At 35.9% G+C, this 18,704-nt stretch overlaps 1 protein-coding gene across 1 annotated transcript in view; it reads left to right on the plus strand.

Moving 5' to 3' along the window:
* Positions 1-18,432, plus strand: part of LOC578093 (transportin-1) — a 62,065-nt gene extending 43,633 nt beyond the window's left edge. Inside the window, 10 exon segments of the mRNA XM_030996468.1 lie at positions 685-879; positions 1,317-1,472; positions 1,842-1,929; positions 2,323-2,421; positions 3,127-3,222; positions 4,856-4,931; positions 6,555-6,654; positions 7,349-7,423; positions 8,093-8,212; positions 8,859-18,432. Of these exon segments, the coding sequence (XP_030852328.1) occupies positions 685-879; positions 1,317-1,472; positions 1,842-1,929; positions 2,323-2,421; positions 3,127-3,222; positions 4,856-4,931; positions 6,555-6,654; positions 7,349-7,423; positions 8,093-8,200 (993 nt within the window). The 3' untranslated portion in view covers positions 8,201-8,212; positions 8,859-18,432.
* The last annotated feature ends 272 nt before the right edge of the window (positions 18,433-18,704 follow it).

Consider the following 18,704-nt stretch of genomic DNA (forward strand, 5'->3'; position numbering starts at 1 on the left):
GTACTTTCAATGGTTGGCAGCTCTGGATAAGCCATTTCGGAGATGGCACTTGTACATATGACCCCTCAAATATCCACAGATCTTTTACACATGGAGATGTCCCACTTTGTGCATTTTAGAATTATCACTGCCAAAGTGATGGAGGTCCTTCAGGAATACCTTTAGTTTGCCCTCTTAAGAAGAATACTACAACCGGTGTATCATAGAATGTACTGCCAGTGCATTAGTGAATAATGATTACGTAACTTTCATGAACATGAATGGAAAAATGCACATCCGTGGTCTGTGATCATGAGAGCTTGTTCTGAGCTGTTTGTAACAAAGCCCATTCCACTGCTTCACGGTGTCAAATCAATTGATTCCTTGAAGCAATCTTGGTGCGACCGCTAATCGCAATGTGGAACTCTTTGAAGGATGAAGACAATGATCTGTTCCCTAAGCTAGATGATACTTGACATTTCACAATACTAATAGTTACACCTGTTTTAATGACCACCTGTCTACAAAGACCACATTTTTTGTTTCCCATGAAAATGATTTATCATTGAAACCAGATGTACTATAGGCACCTGTGTACAAAGATCACCTGCCTTTAAAGACCACTTTTTTTTTAATCTCCTTTGGGTGGTCTTTATAGACAGGTTTCACTATATCATTTCTGTACTGTTGTGTCTCTCTACCCAGGAGCATATAGCAATCTTGATGCCACCTCTCATCGCCAAGTGGAACTCGTTGAAGGACGAAGACAAGGATCTGTTCCCTCTCCTAGAGTGTCTGTCATCGGTAGCCACAGCTCTCCAATCTGGTTTTTTGCCCTACAGCGAGCCTGTGTTCCAGAGATGTGTGTCCCTAACACAGAAGACGCTGGAACAAATCATGGTATGTTTTTATCTCCATGTGAAATAACTTTTCAATGGATCATCATTGTGGATTCATAATGTATTGGATTTTGGATTTCTTTGATTATCAGCATTTGGAAATTTTCTGAACAATATTTCTAAAATGTATTGTTTAGTAATATTTGAAGCTTAGTTACAAGCATGTAAAAAAAAAAGATGTTAACATTTCATTATTTATTAGAATGCTCCATTGATGAATAAATTAACATGATAAAGACTCATTCAATATTAGAACTATTTTTTGTAAGTGAATAATCATTTGTAAACTGAGTATGGCTATTTAAACGAGTGATGAGTCTCATTACTGCTAAAACCCTAACTAAGAGCTAACACCAATTGTAAATAAGAAACAAACGCTTGCATAATATGCAGATGTGTGCATTAACGTGGCAAAATCTTCCCTTCTCTTCCATACAGGCATCCAACGCCAACCCAGAGATTGAGCCTCCCGATAAGGACTTCATGATCGTAGCCCTGGACCTGTTGAGTGGACTGGCTGAGGGTCTAGAAGGCCACATATCACAGCATGTGGCTAACAGCAACATCATGGTCCTACTCTATCAGTGTATGCAGGTAGGCTCAGGGACATCAAGGAAATATTCCACCACACTCAAAATACTCAGAAATTGATGGGGAGTTTGTCCTCCCAGCGATTTAACTGGATCCTAAGCAGTTATCAAAGATTCCTTCTTGGGGACCATTTTTAGTGTTGAATTGTGCAAGAATTGAAAAAAAAAGAAGAAATAATTCTGGTGTTATAAAACATGATTTGTCCACTATTTCTTTGCCATTTTTTTAGCTTACTGTTCAAATAAATGTTTGTTTGTTTTTTGTCGCTAAATAAGACTGTTACTCGATGTAGACAATACCTCTGGAATATGGTGGCTTATTAAAGTGTACTTGTCTCAATCTTATTATCCATGTTTTCTTTCCCTGTAACAGGACAAGATGCCTGAGGTTAGGCAGAGTTCATTTGCTCTGCTCGGTGATCTTACTAAGGCTTGCTTTGAGCTGGTCAAACCATGCATCAGTAAGTCCAATTTTACTTATATCATCTCCTTCCATTGGGGTTTCTACTTTTTAATAATAATGATAACCTAGGCTTCTATAGCGCGTTTCATCTTTAGAGAACATAACAATAACAAGCAAATTATGACGAACTACAGTGATGTAATTAAATTTCAATGAAATACAATAATGCAGTTTAAATGACATCTGTTCTGCATGCTGCCGTGTCGAATTTTATCATTTAATTGAATGTCTTTAGATAGTATTTCATCTATGTTTGAATAAGGCTGTCCACATTGATATTTAATGAAGATGCAGCGGATTCAAGGAATGATGTAAAGTGATCATGCACTCTTTATTAGCCAATTTCAATCTCACACTCCTTTCCTTTCTTTCTCCCCTCTTTTCCGTGTAGATGACTTTCTACCAATCCTGAGTCAGAATCTCAACCCAGAGTTCATCTCAGTTTGCAACAATGCAACCTGGGCTATAGGAGAAATCTCTATTCAGATGGGTAAGTCTGGGAAGATTGGTGAGTTGGTGTCAAGGTCTTGCAGTCTAATGCCTCATTCATATATGTCGCAGTAAACCATAGCAGGTGTTTTATGATGACATGAAGTGTAACACGCACATTTCTGTATCTTGTAACACAGAGCTCATTGAATATGCGTAGGACCTTTGTTGCGGGCAGCTTCCATTCATTTATTCATTCGCACATTAAACAAAAAAAGGCTTTGTTTTTTTGTGGTGGTTTACTGCTTCATTTTTGAACGAGCCGTAATGCTGACAGGCTATGAAAATAAAGCAGTCTTCCGGTGGCAGTACACACTTCTAATGCATCTGTTCTGTCTATGAAATGTAACATTTGTATTGAAGGTTGGTAGGCTATTTAATGAATAAGAAATTTTGGTCATCCAGTTTGTTGTGGCACAAGGGTGACTTTTGTGTCATTATCCTTGGAACTCATGCACCCCCTCCCTCTTGAAGAAAGAAGAAAGAGAGAGTTAGACAGACAGACAGACAGATAGATAGAGGCAGAGAGAAACAGACAGAGATAGAGAGAAAGAGAGAGTAGAGAATGTATGATTAGATTATTCTTTCACATTCAATCATTGAAACATTTGGCAAATCGATTCTTCTACCCTGCACATGATTCGCATACAGATTCAAGTAAGGTAACTTTGAAAGTGAAACGAGTTTCTTTTTTCATCATGATCAGGTCCTGCCATGGAGTCGTTCATTCCCGAGGTGTTGACACAGCTAACAGAGATTATCAACCGACCAAACACTCCAAAGACACTCCTAGAAAACACGGGTAAGTTAATCGTTCTACAGCATTCATAGGACACCTGTGTTAATATCTATCTATATATATTCATATTTCCTACCTCTTCAACTAAATCATCATACCAGGTATCCTTATAGAACCAAAGGTGTCACTGGAGTTGCATTTTGAAAAGTCAAGGAACGTTTTTAAAACATTGAAACACATTTCTGGGTAGATTCATGTGGTGAGGTGAGGTGGGGTTGGGGGGGGGGGGGGTGTGGATCTTAATATTTGTGGGGCAAAATCTTCCTAGATGTCGGTTTTTCCTAGCTGACCAGTTTGATATTTTTTTAGGGCAAGTTATGAGCGGATCATATCAAAGAGGAATTGATTGCTCTTTGGTTATTTTTTTTCTGTCGAGTATTTGGCAACCCAGTTTCATGTTTATTCAGTGTTAATATCTGTTACATACATATATGCACCTTATTAGCTAGCTTATCTGTATTCAATTCAAAGATGTTGGAAATGTGTGCATATACAACTTAAAAACCCTTGTAAAATTTATTGCTTTCTAGTTTATATTTTAATACTTTTTGATGGAAATGTGCAATTTTGTGAGAAGTGTGACCTGCTCATTATGTGGAGTCGATGTACTGGTCCTCATTTAGTTTGTTCAATGCATCAATGATAATTGTTCTTCACTGCATGATTTTATTACATGTTTTCAGCAAGTTTGAAATGTTTTTTTTTTGTATATCTTACTGTAGTTAACTGTCAGTGAGAATTTATACAGAAATGATGATTAGATCAGATAAATTTGACTTTGTTAATCGCCAGTTTCATGTTTTTTAAGTTTCTACCCGGTTTCACTGTCTGATTTGATGCCCATTTTAGAATATGATTTTGATTATCCAATTTATATTTGGTGCGAGAGACGAAGGACTCGGTAACGTGCTAGTGGGAAGGTCACATTTAGAGTTTTGAGCAATAAATGTATCCACAAAAGAATTTCTCTTTTTAGTAAATATTAAAGGAAGGATTTAATTGCATTTTCAAAATGTTCCCTTTTCAATACAAAGGTGCTAGATGCACTGAATATGATTTCATACCCGGTTCGTTTTGAGAGAAATTTAATCTGAAATCACTTTACCTCATGGGCGAAGTTGAAATATAGAAACAGATAAGTTTTGCCTTTCGAATAGCTATTTCATCTTCAAAAAAAAAAAAAAAGTTTTTATTTATGATAATGAATTATTTTTATTTAGCATTATGAACAGGCATGCACTTGTTTTTGTTTTCATTTTGAATGGATTTTGGTCATTCATTAACATATAAATGTCCCACTTTGTATTTTTTTTTTTTTACTTTGGAAAGAATTTTGAAAGAAGCATGAGTGGGATTAAAAACTGAATACAAAAAACAGAGAAATGAAGACCTAAGGAGGTGTATGCCCTTTGTCCCGATATTGAACGATTTTGTTTTGACATGTGATATTTTGTTAATGTCATTTTTCTCATTCTGTTAGTAATGTTGATTTATTATTTACCTTTTGTCCTCTTCCCATCCACCACTCTCCCTCTTTCTTTCTTTCTCCCCTCCCATTCTTGTTATATCTTCTCTCCCCCGTGCTGATTGGTCATCTGTACGTTGCCTGTGATGTCTTCGTCCAATCACATTGTAGCTATCACGATAGGGCGGCTTGGCTTGGTATGTCCTGCGGCAGTGGCCCCCATGCTTCCGCAGTTTATCCGACAGTGGTGTGTACTCACAGTCTCTCCTTCTTTAATAACTCCTTGTAATGCATTTCAGATTATGGTATCCTTCAGATCCAAATTTTATTTTGAAATTCGTTTGCTAGGTTCTATGTATAGTTTTAACATATTGGGCAGCCTCTTATTCATTTCAAACTAGACCATCTTTATGAGTGTTAGAATTTGAACAAGAGTATGGTATCCTTTAGATCCAAATCTATCATGAAATTTATTACGGGAGGTTATATGTATACTTTTGACATATTGGGCAGCATCTTATACATTCCAAACGTAACAGTCTTTTGGAGCATTTGACTTCAAACACAGGTATTGTATTCGTTAGATCCGAAATTTATTTTGAATTTTGTTTTGCTAGGTTATATGTAGAGTTCTGACATATTGGGCAGCATCTAATTCATTCTAAAACCAAACCAAACAGTCTTTAAGAGCATTTGACTTTAAAAAGTGGTATGGTATCCTTTAGATCCAAAGAAATTATTTTGAATTTTGTTTGGCCAGGTTATATATAGAGTTTTGACATATTGGGCAGCCTCTTATTCATTCTAAACGAAACAGCCTTTAGAAGCATTTGCCTTCAAAAATTTGTATTTTCTTTAGATCTAAACTTTATTTAGAAATTTTGTTTGCTAGGTTATATTTATAGTTTTAACATATTGGGCAGCATCCTATTCATTCCACACCAAAGTCTTTAGAAGCATTTGATCTCAAACCTGGGTGTCCTCATTTTACTTTTAAATTGCGTATACTCATATTGTTTTGAGATTAATATTGTCATGGCAATTTACTTGTGTGATATGAATTGGTCATGAAATAGTTGTTTTTAAAATGGTTTGTGATTTGTGTAGTAGATAAATATTAGTTTGTTTTACATATTTTATAGATATGTCAGCCTTTTGTGTTGATTTAACAGCAGAATATTCATGCATATTTATTGGTTCCAACTTATAGACAGTAGTTAGGAAAAGCTAATAAAAAATAACTGAAACTTTGAAATATGTGGGGACTTTCGACATCGAGCTTGAGTCATTTGTTCTCTGCGGTAAAAACTTATAAAGCCTCTGTGTCGTTAGTCTATCTATCACTGATGTTAATCTGCATCATTTATGCATGAAATCTCAGCATTGTTGCACATGACTTTTTGCCAAGAAAATGTTTTTATTATTTTTTATTTCTAACTTTGTTATGAATGCCTGACCAGTATTTCATGAGTAATTTGTGATTGTGATCACTATATTATCTCTAGTGAAAATAAACTTTATTCATAAAAAAAGAGAAAAAAGAAAAATTGCAATTCATATGATAGGTAATATTGCTCACTAAATGTCTTACTCAATTCATAGCGAACATAATAGTCAAATTATATTGCAAATTTCAAATATCTATACCCCTTTCTAAACACTGAAATAAAAACACATGTACTGCCACATATTCTGAATTTTGATGACCATGACAACTTATCGGCTTTTACAACAATAGTTTGGGTAATGTAATAATGACAGGCCTACACAATCCATTGACTCGCACATGTATGTACAGCAATATATTTTCAACTGTAGGAAGATTGTTTCTGATTGATGTTTACATGGTGTGATCCCCTTTTTATTGCAGGTGTACATCGTTACGTAACATCCGTGATAACGAAGAGAAAGACTCAGCATTCCGAGGTATCTGTGCCATGATCGCCATCAACCCATCAGGCGTAGTACAGGTAAATTGCAACCTATTGTGTTCCTGTAGGCAAACATGTCAATATTCTCAATATTATATAAAATGAGGCGGTATAATGTAAACTTAGGAGGCCTGTTTGTTATAAAAGTTACCACTGATGATAATAGGTAGATGATAACTTTGTCATCAATATCGACTACCACGGCGACATAGCTCAACCCCTCTGATAGAACGTTAAATGGAGGCCCCTAGTAGAGGAGAGTCACCACCTTCGCATGTTAAGAACCCACTGCACTATTCGTTAAAGAGAAGGGGGAAACCCCGGTGTAGTGGTCCACCTGCACATCCCGATCAGTTATACCAGGAGGAGAGACCCATTAGTCTACATTTGCCACACTGGACCCAGGTGAGGTAAATGGGTACGTGGTAGGATTATTCCTTGAAATGCACTGTGCGCTGATGACGGCTGCCGGAGCTAAAGCTAGGGTAATAATTTTTAAAGCTCTTTAGAAGTGCATAGGGAGGCTATAATGAGATATGTAGTACATAAGAACTGAATATTATTTTTTACAGAGAGTTGTGATTGAGATCAAGCTGCGATCTATTTGAATCGATCACATTAAAGCGATCACCGCTGTTCATAAGATAGGGCCTGAAAATGTACTGTAATACCTGTCGACTGAAGAAATAAAGCATTGTTTATCAATTTTCTTTCCTTTTCTTTGTATTTGCAGGATTTCATCTTTTTCTGTGACGCAGTGGCATCGTGGCAGAACCCAAAGCCAAACTTGAAGGAGATGTTTGCCAAGGTAAGATTCGTGTTGAAACGAAAGTGAGATCAACAAAAATATGTTCTCCTATAAGATATTGGTTATTCCAAGAATATTCCTGGTTGTTTAGCTTTTCGCAATTGTATTTCTATTTTCTGAAAATTAGTTATCTTGAAAACAGGGCAGCATTTCAAAAAACCATCACAAGTACAAGTTCACCGACATCCCATTGAAACATGTTTATTGCAAGTAAAGTGCGTCATGACTGCTTCATGAACAATGCCCAGGTCTTCTGTTTAATTGAATAGTGAATTATGAAAATAAAAGACTTTAATAATTGCAATGCCTTGGTGTATGTGGTGCTTCATTTGATAATCTAAGGTCGAAAATCATACAGCCAGTCCAATAGGAAGATTATGAGTGAGTGTGATTATTTTTCTTTTAGTATTGATGCCTTATTGAAGGTTGCCAGTTCATGGACTTGACCTCCCTGTTACCAGACCACTTCTCTACCACTGAACCATCGTGCCTGTGACTTGCCAAACAATTTCAGCTGGATAGTTTTATCTGGATATACACATGAAGTGTTAAATTTTTAAGAAAAAAAGGCACGATGCTATTGAAATTGCCTCTGGTTGATGCTCATTTTCTTATGGAACTCTTTTTCTAATCATAACCTGTGATTATTTATTTCTGTTTGTTTTGTAGATCTTACATGGGTTCAAGAACCAGGTTGGTGAAGAGCAATGGCAGCCATTCTCAGCTCAATTCCCACCTCCTCTCAGGCAGAGACTAGCCATGCAGTACAACCTTTAACATCAAAACATGGTACGTCTCATGTCAATCAGTGTAGTTATAATAATAATAATAATAGTAATGGCTTCTTATATAGCCCACATGTCCGCCATGTTGCGACGCTCCTGGCGCTGCCCGATTATTACCCTGCCTTTAGCAAGGCGGCCATTACGGCGCTCTAGCATTTCAAGGAATTAATTCCTGCCAGGTACCCATTTCCATCACCTGGGTTGAGTGTGGCAAATGTAGATCAATGTCTAGCCAAAGGACATTAGTGCCGCGGCGGGACTCGTACCGCGAACCTTATGATCGACAGTCCGGTGACCTATCCACTCGACCACAACACCTTATTTATTCTCTTTTCTAAAAGTAGTGCACAAAATTGAACAATTCAAGAAAATATAAATACCCTTACATTAGATTACTGTTCTGTCTCTCTATCTCTTTCTCTTTCCCTTTCTCTCTCTTTCACATATGCAGGATTTGCTCTTGATAGCAAGGAGGGTATATTCTGAAATTTGCTTTTGAACTTTGCTCCATCATGCAGAAAATTATGTAACCATTTACTTTGCCCAGGCTAGATTTTTCAAAAATTCAAATCGATTAATGAATATTTTATTAGCGTGTGGATGCAGCTCTATCATATATTGTTTTGGAAATTTCTGTTTTTGTTTTGCAGAGCTATATAATGGGAATCCACCACCACAGGCCAAGGGAGGTCAACGTACTCCTTGGAGGGTAGCGGGAGGGGCCATTCAGCGGCGAGGGAGGGGCCAGGCAGCGAGGGAGGGCCACCAGCACCAGGGCTCAGGAGGGGTGTCCACCACCACCTGTTAAGGGAGGGGCCAGAGGGGTGCAACTCACATCAGCATGGGGGTAGGATTGATGTGGGCCTTGGTAGGGGAGGGTAAGCCAGGGGGAGCAAGCTGCGCCCGGGCTGTAGGGCAGGCAGGACAGCTCTCGACAACTCGTTAGAGCTTCGGAGCAAAGGGTGGGACGAGGAACGATAGATGGGGTATGATTTCATCTGAGAGAATCGCACCAACAAGTGGAAGACACCATGTGTGAGCAGATCGGCTATTCTTCTATTTATGAGATCACCATCATTATTTTTCTCTCAGATTCATCAACAATGTGTGATTATTCAGCAATGCTGTCGTCTAAAGCAAATTCTAATGATTATATCGCATATATCAGCATGTAATGCAGTGATAACTTCAACAGATGAAGCGTACGTACATGAAAAACATATATTTATCTATCACAAATTTCTTGCAGTGAGCTGAGATAAGTAAGAATGAATTATTTAGAACATCATGCGTTTGGTCAGTAATCATTGAAAACGTAATCTCTCTATTTCATTTCCATCACAGGCTTTACATGTATGTGTCGTCGTAGTAGTATACTGTGTTGGCAGTATTAAGCACTTACGTTAGGCAGTAGAGGATGGTATTTCAGTAAGGTTCATATATATCATATTGAGTTACTAATACTTCAGGGATTATCTCCATTTGTATTGTGATGTCATAATATCTACAAGCAATTAGCAGTCGGTTAATTGGATGTTGTCGTAGTTTCATTGGCTATTAGTTTTCAAAATACAACATGTAGAAATTACTGTAACATTTGCTTTAGAATGAAATTTATTTCCAGTACGATAAGACTCCATTTGTTCAATGTAGAGTTTAAGATAGTATATGGTGTGTTGGAGTTAATTGATATAAAACCAGCCTTAGTGTACATTTATAGACTTTGTAGTATCCATATTGTTGGCATCACCTTTGGTAAGCTATTCAGAAAGGCTAGTAAAAACTAGATATTTTTAGAGGTCTTGTGGTGTTGCAAAAATTCTCTTTGGTAAACTATTTTGCAAACATGTACACTTGCAGTGAAAACATATTTAATATACTCCATCTACTGAGAGTTCCTTATTGCATATCACCAAAATATATTACCAGTTAAAGGCTTATGCTTTTTGTTTTGAATGCAGTGTGGAGAAGATTGGTATGTGACCCATTTTGCTACCATTAACATGTAGCTTGAATAACTATTATGGATATGTGGCCTGTGATTTGGTAGCTTATTCTACTGCATTTGCATTCTCAGTGTTATGTAGAATTGTGTTAAACCTTGATCGAGAGATATTACATCATATCTTCCTGTGGTTCAGATTAGTTGTGATTTAAAAGTTACGATTGAACATCCATTGTTCTGTACGAGCTGCTTAAGTTAACAAAACATGTCAGTCTGCAGTTTATGCTGTTTGATGTGGCAAGGGTATACACAGTTACTTGTATTTCTTAAATTAATTCTTCTGTAGAAAGCATTATCATTTGCTCTCATTCGCTGTACTGAGAACAAGCAGTACACTTGTTTACGGAATTTTTAAATGGTCTTTAATGATACTCTAGCAAGTTTCTTCTTTAAATCTCTGTAATTTCTTCAACAGTTTTTGCTCCTTTTCATTTGTCTCTTTTGCTCAGTGTAACACAGCAATAATCTTGCGTGATTTAGCATGGTCATTAAGAGTTAAATCAATGCATAAAATGTTGTTTCTTGAAAAAAATGCAATCTAGAAGTTGATGATTGTGAAGTGATTTCAGAAATATTTTACTATGTAAGTAGAGCTTCGGATAAGATCAGTTATTTATATGATACACTGCCTCTTGGTGATAAATCGGCTAGCAAGCACCCAATAATTCTGCTAGCACAACAAGTTGGAATGATCTGGCCTGTGTAAACGGCAAGTCTGCCTGAAATATACGAGATATAGAGAGAAATCATGTGAAATTCCCAATATAGTCGTACACGAAAGCATGGAAATTAAATCGTGATAGGTTACAAGTAACTGTTTTGCACTTTGAATTTAGAATTACGTATACATATATATCTGGCTCCTGTGCAGCCTAGCCTGTTGGTCGTTTTGGATGTCTTAAGTCACATCTGGATTTCCTAGTTATCGTAAGATGTACTTAGTTTCTAGTTTGCCTGTCACTTGATACAGTGTTGCCTGATGTTTACTGCATGTTGGATCGCATCCCTCAGAAACAAGCATGATGGACTTGAGTCCTTTTTCTCTTAAACCTATAGGTTTGTATGCGATAGGAGCATGATGGACGCATGTCCCTTTTCTTTCAAAAGTATGGTTATGTGTCTTTGTGAAGCATGCTGGTTGTATTGTTAAGTAAACTTAGCCGCTGTGGTTAAGATTTAATGTAGAATTTTTAAGGTAAGAATATCTTGTAAGCTTATTTCAGAGTTATTTTAGTGTTTAGAAGACCAAAGAGGATGAAAGAATTATTTTAGGATATTTTGTAAGATGGTTGAAAGTGTGTTGCTCGTCATTCCTTCGGACAAGGCAGCTGGACGATAAAGAACAGTCTTTTCCAGCTTCAGATTTTTCTTTCTTTTGTACCAATAATCGCAAAAACAGAAATAAAAAATGTGTGTAAAGGATTTACATTTTTCCACAACTGTGCTGAGCGCGTTGTGCCACCATTCATCGAATGAAAAAGTATGATTATGCCTATTATTGAGGAGGGGGTCCAAGTTGTTAAGAAAAATTGGACTAAAAAGTCTGATGTATCTGATGTATAAGTACTTCAAGTATTCCAGGTATAGTGTGTATTTAAGGATCGTAGGGTGATAAGGATGTATGTATTTTTTATTAAAAAGATGTTATCATTTGAAATGATAGGGCAACTCGTTAGCACAAAATAGTATTTGATGATGAGTGACTTTTAAGGATATACCTCTTTGTAACGTTGTAACTACTACGAATATAGCTGCATTTTTAACTATGAAGCATTAAGTTTGTAGGTATTCATATATGGTGGGGTAGTGTGAGGAATGCCGTGTATGTTGGGAATGAATGATCTTTATTGCATGTTGATGATTGTATGCAACTTTCAAAGAAATACTAGAATGCACGTATGCATGTGTCTTGCAAATGTCTTGGAAAACAAATTTCAAGAAAAAATTCAAAAAATTGTGCGTATTTTGTAATTGTTAAGGATACCATAGCTGTTACATTCTTGAGGAGAATAAGAGTAATTGGGTGCTTATTTTATTATTTTCTTTTTTGGGTCGATGTTGCATCGGTCAATCGTCGGCTGTAATGAATACTGTGATGTTATATTTAAAATGCAAGGGCAATATTCACATGCAATATACATACTTAATGTGTGACAGTGTGCATTACTACTGCAGAAACTCTTGAAAAAAAGTATTGTGTTGTGCAGAGTATGATGCACAAACAACCAGCTATTTCTTGTTTTTCAGTCTCAAAGGGTGGCTTTTCTTACTCCTCTCGGAAGCGGGAACGTGTCTATAATTGTCTCATTGTAGGAAACGGTGTAAGGGATTTAGTTATATCTTCCTATCTCTTACTATTTCATGTGTATGGGAAGCCCCATATTCTTAACAAGGTTCTGTAAATCATGGTTATTCAATCTATCCATCCTCAAAGAAAAAAGAAGAATAATCAGGAGATAATACATCTACTCTTCATGTGTCTGGAGAGGTCGGTTACCCAGACAGTCTATTTAAAACAGCAATTTGAAGAAGTTTACCTGTCATATTCCGCAAATTAAATTATGTTCGAGGACATAATAAAGGATGAATATTTATGATGGTTAATGCTATTTGATGTACACTATTTGTTATGTCCAAAGGCAAAAGTGACACCTTTATTTTTGGAAAGCGCCCAGATACAAGAACCCTATCATACCATCTGTAACATTCATGCCACGACCTTTCCCATCACTACTGCGTTAAGGCGGGAAAAAGAGAAGAGTTGTTCTGCACCATGTATGCCACTGTTCGACATGATGCACATGTTATGGGTATGAATATCTAGTATGTTGTTGATTCCTTGCGGTATTAAAGTGTATGGTAGTTATAAATGATCTTAAGAAATAGTATGTCTCTCGGACTATCTCCAAAAAAGACCGCAACCCAAAGTTCCCAGCTCGGTTTTTTCCAATCTAATACTGGGTATGCATAGGGCCATGAATAATCTTGGAATGTGATTTTGTTCTTGTTAAAGGCAGGGTATTCTACCGACACTTCTTCAGATTTAACGTATACTTCCATCTGCTGCTGACAACGTCCCAGTCAGTCGACAGCATTTTCAAAGCTGTGTTGGGTTGTTTGGTGTCATTTCAAATGCAAATTCTATTTTTACCAACTGTTTTCAGAACTCAACTAGAAGCTCCCTCCCTTCAAATAGAAAAAAAGAATAGAAAAAGAATCAGTTTTCACTTTAATCGCGTTTCCAGGCCACTCGTTATTGTAGTCGTACTACGGGGTTCCAAGACCAAAACCAGGATTAAATCCCGAGGCCGAGGTCAAGACTGAGCCATCAGTGTGGATCTCGTGCTGCCTTTCGTAGCACTGAAGCTTGATAGTCACAAAATGATTTAAAAGCCTGTAGCGTTGACAAGGCCTAGGATTCCATGGATTCCCCCTTCACTGCCCTTTTCTGATGTTTTAAGGACAGTTGGGTATGTCGCGATATATTAAGAAAGCCATTTTTGATGAATTCTTGACGGCTAGGGGACTTTGGGTTGCGACTCTAAGTGGATTAGTCTATGTTTATATGTATGGGGTTACACAGGGTACTAGTTGGAATCAGGATTGAAGAATTATTTAGGAATCTTATTGTAAGGTGCTAGGATTTATGTATTTTGAAATAAGAGTACAATAAGAGTTATATCATGTCATTGTATCGGGGCTTTCTATATGTATTTTTTTTTTTTTTTAATTGCCAGGTCTCTATTTGCCATGTAATTGCAGCTCTAAGATTTTTTTTTTTAATTGTAATTTTTGTAATGGATTTTCGATTCTTTAGAGTTCTAGGAATGTCGGCAATAATCTTCAATTTTTTTGTTTTTGCATTTGCATTTGCATTTGAAAATTTGGGGCACTGTCTGTAACATTTTTTTTCTTAAACCTGCGAAAAATTCTAAGAAGTAAGAATTGTATTGAATTACATTTTAGTATGTATCATGCAATAGTAAAACCAAAAAGAAAGCAAAAACTGAAATGTTTGCTGCTATACAAATTTGTGTTGTAAGCTAGCATTGGGATGAAGTTGTCAAATTCTTTGGTTTGAATGTTTATCACTAATATTTGAATCTTCATCATGTGTAATCTGTAGCATGAATAAGGAATTAACCTTTTAATTACGAGATTCTTTTATGGGATTCAAAGTTTTGCAGACTCAAAGACTGTCGCTCTTGTGATGAACTAAAAGCTGTATCTTGTGCAGATTCATTTCATTTGTTAAAAATGAAAGCTACAATATGGCAAAGAGTGTCCAAGACATGTTTTGCTAAAATCTAAGGTAGATTTTATTGATAGTAAGGTATGGATTTGTGACCCACAACTGCTCTATTTGCAATCCCAAATTGCTCTCTCCTATCTAAAAATGAACTTTTTAACGTCGCATAGTTGTAGTTGAAATTCAATTATTTTGTTACGATAGGCAGCCATGGGGGCCCAGTAATAGTATATTTTTTCATGACATCTGTCTTATTCTCTGAAGCTTTAAAGTTTACAACGTATCTTTCATTTTTTTTTTGTTAACTAGGGTTTATTTTGTTTCTGTGATGCAAGGCACCCAGGATTATTTTTCTCTTGTGTGTAATAGGGAACTAGGAATAAGCCTTATTTTTTACGAGTAAGTAAGTTTTATTACTTAAGCTATCAGTATTTCTAAGTGCATTTGATGTATGCCATAATTGTACAGTATTTTCTAGTCGAGTTATATACATTCGGTAACGTTATTTATTTCAGAGATAGGAATTTCCATGTTTTTAAGTTGTTATGAATCATTTCTATTGGTCTCCTGTATGTGAATGATAGGTAGTTCATGAGGAAAGAGTTTAGATCCGGGCTGTATGGACATCTTAAAAATTTGACCCTGTATTTCATTGTATTGGGCAAATGAAAGTAAATTCAAAATGCGTGCAAGTTGAATCTCAAATATGATCTATTTTAGAATGGGAGTTCAGTTTCAATCCGTGTCTCTGGATATTTTCATTTTCAACTTCATGCAGTAGTAATTTATGGAATAGTGGATTTCATGTATTTTTTTCAGTGGAGTTTAAACACTATGTCATGACAAATTATAGATTCGCAAAAGACTATCCAAATGCATCTTGCTAGACTTTATTGAAATATCTCTTGAATTTTGTATTGTATGAAGAATTACAGAGATTATTTGATTTCAAATGAATATTTGCTAACTCTTTGTAGACAGGTTCCTTCAGTACATGATTCAATGACAAACCATTTTCAAGGGAAACACAAAATGTGGTCTTTGTAGACAGGTGGTCTGTCCCTAAAGCAGGTTTGACTTTAATAACACTGTCCCTTACTCTCTCAGATTGGCATCTAATCTTTATGAACTATCTACCAACAAAAATCTTCCTTTGCGATCAACTCGTCTGTTACAAGCTAGAAGGGCATTAACTTTGTGTTTAAGTAACACCCTTCTGGCTCCAAACAGATGAAATGCATTATGCTCTTCGTACTTCTTTTGTTTCAAATATGATTCCTCTATTATGACTTTCAGATGAGTTTGAATGCAGTCTTTCCGTTGGAAATCAATACGATAGTGATTGATCATGCGAGACATGTAATTGTTTAATGTCTGTTATTATTGTGTTACATATGTATTGAAAAAGAACTGTTTTACTGGAGGATGCAAAGATAAAGTCTGCATGAAGCAGGATAAAAATGACCAATATTAAGGCATTATTCAAATGATGTTTTAATACATAGATATGAATACCGGTATATTGCATTGTATGGAACACTTGTCATGTGTAAGGTGCTCCCAAAATGAAAAGATCAGTTATTACAATATGATTATTATTATATTATTATTTATATTTTTTAAGGACAGGGCATAATTACTTTGGATCTTCTGTACTTTCTAACCATATATTTTACATCAGCATCTCGATAAAAAGTGACAAAATTGCAAAATTATTACTAAGCACTCTTTGTGATAAATTAAAATAACCTACAAAAGGCTAATAAAGGTAGTGTAATCATTCAGTAGGCAGTCGGGTACATAGGTTGATGTATTATGCACTATATAAAAATAGAATATAATAATATATGAAAGATTGCTCAAGATCACTCTCTTTCTTACAGCAAACAGATTTAGTTAAATTGTTTTTTCTTCCATCAAATGAATATAATAAGTTCTGGATAACTTTTGTCGAGGAAAAGGAAGTCACTGTCCGTGAATTGCCAGTTATGATTACAGATAGTGATACTATAGTAAATAATTGCATGAAATATCTAAATGATAGTTCCAGTTGTATTTGGAATATCAATTATGATTTGATTTGAACATAAAGTGTGTTCAATCCAATAACTGGGCAACCCATTAATTGCTGACTTTTCCTTTTTTCTTAAAATCATCAGCTCAGATAATGTGTGCAGTATATAGTGATAAAGGGTGCATTTCAGGTTCGTTAATAGGTGTGCAATTTTGTCAATAGATTTACAACTCATCGCTGAAAATAGGAGAACGATAGTTAAATGCAGTGGGGGCAAGTGAATGCCATGTTAGATTATGCAATAAAAAAACAAACAATATGAACTTTACAGATATCAGCTGCACATGTAAAATTTTGAAAATGAAATTTGGGCTGAAAGTGTCTGAAATTTACATTTACTCTTCTATTCAGAGTGGAGATGTGGCATTATTTTGTTTATTTCATCAGAATGTGTAATTTCAAATTGAGAATTAATTTACCTTGCAAATGTTTTTGTTCTCTATAATTTTCTTTTACATACACAATCTGTGACTATTTCTCTTCCAGCTCTGCGGATCTCTCAATTTTTAGTTCTGTTTTGTGACAATGATTGGTTACTACTATGTTATATTACATGTAGCTTCCTCTGTTTATCGTGATCGTTCTATTTCCCACCGTAATCTGTCAAAAATATGTTCATTAGCTGCTCTGGGCAAGCTGATCTTGCATTTACTACCGGTATGCACAATACCAGGAATTCACTCATTGATTACGTAACCAGCTTGCCCAGTGTAGCTAGGATGGGTACAAACATTACTGCAAATCGTCCTAAAGGCCAATTTCTTTCGAAGAGTGATTCTGTTACCAGGTTGCATGATTACATGTAGCTTTAATTTAAGCTTGATATTGTTTTTGTTTTCTTTCAAGCAGCTAGGACCATATATAACATCGATTAATATTTCATTATCGCACTTTATGTGAGTGTAAGAATATCTTAATTGCCCCGATCAGTCTCATCTTCAAGTCATGCTCTTTGAGAAATGGGTAATATTTCATCTTGTTCTTCCAAGTTTTAAAATAATGTGCCTTTTGAGGTGCACATGTTCATTAGAGGGTCTGTATGTATCGGAATAATGTAAGTGTGTGTCACCCTGGATGTTTCTGCGTGTACAACCAGAAACCCTGCTATTGTTTGTAGATTAAACCTTGAAGAAAATTTAGGGAACTAACTTCCCTCTTTGTTTCTGCAATACATTGATAAGCCTCTCTTTATAAAGTGTTGTCTACCCCACTATTTACTTCCATGCTCTTAATAATTTCTCTCTTTAACCTATACAGAATATTGGGCTGACCAGTGGTGTTTTCACTTTGAATTATTAGCATGTTTCGAAGCAGCGCTCTTTCCTCCAGACATTTAATGTACTTGATTCCAATGCACTAAGGTTTTCCATCAATAGTATTACTGTATGTATGGCTAGGAAATGTCTTTTACTGTTGCAACGATTGAGTCTTTTCTTGCCTGCTACAAAACGGCGAAGGTGGCAAAAATGTGTGTTGGTATCTTTTCTTTAAAACAAAAAAGTAATGCTAAATTGTTATGTTGATGTTCTGTTGTATATGCATCTACGGAAAATACTGTACAGGGGCCACAGTAATTAATTTTTGTATTGTTAAGATATAAGATATCTAAGCTGTAATTACTTGTAAACTAGGATATTTATGTATTTCTAAGAAATTATGCCAGGGATTTAAGTATTATGTGAGAGACTTACGTGTAATAAGTGTATTACTAAGGCTACGGTTAAGGTTATTCAAGCACACATAGGATTGTAATGGTTGCAGCTTTAATGTTAAGGTAAGCATTACATCGTATGTGTATGCAGGCTATTAAGTTGTACATCTGTAACTTAATGAGTAAGTACTGTAAGAGAAGGCAGCTATAGGGAGGTAATTAAACTACGACGTAAAGTACAACAATCTTGTTTGTAATCTTGTTTGTTATCTTGAATGTGATACCTTCTTTTACTAAGATGAGGAAGAGGGGGAGTGTCAGTGTTGGAGAATGAGGAAGAGAGGTGAAGAAATAATCTTTGGAGGGCAGAGAATGGATACCCCAAAGGAGGGGAGGGGGTAGAAATAAAGGAAACCTGAGAGAGAGGAGTTTGGACAGATACAATAAAGGGGATATGATATACACTTTAAAAGCCAGTTGATGTGCCTCCAAATTTAAAATTTCATGTGAGAGAGAT

This window comes from Strongylocentrotus purpuratus, unplaced genomic scaffold, assembly GCF_000002235.5.
Source record: "Strongylocentrotus purpuratus isolate Spur 01 unplaced genomic scaffold, Spur_5.0 spur5_scaffold_3, whole genome shotgun sequence".
NCBI lineage: Eukaryota > Metazoa > Echinodermata > Echinoidea > Camarodonta > Strongylocentrotidae > Strongylocentrotus > Strongylocentrotus purpuratus.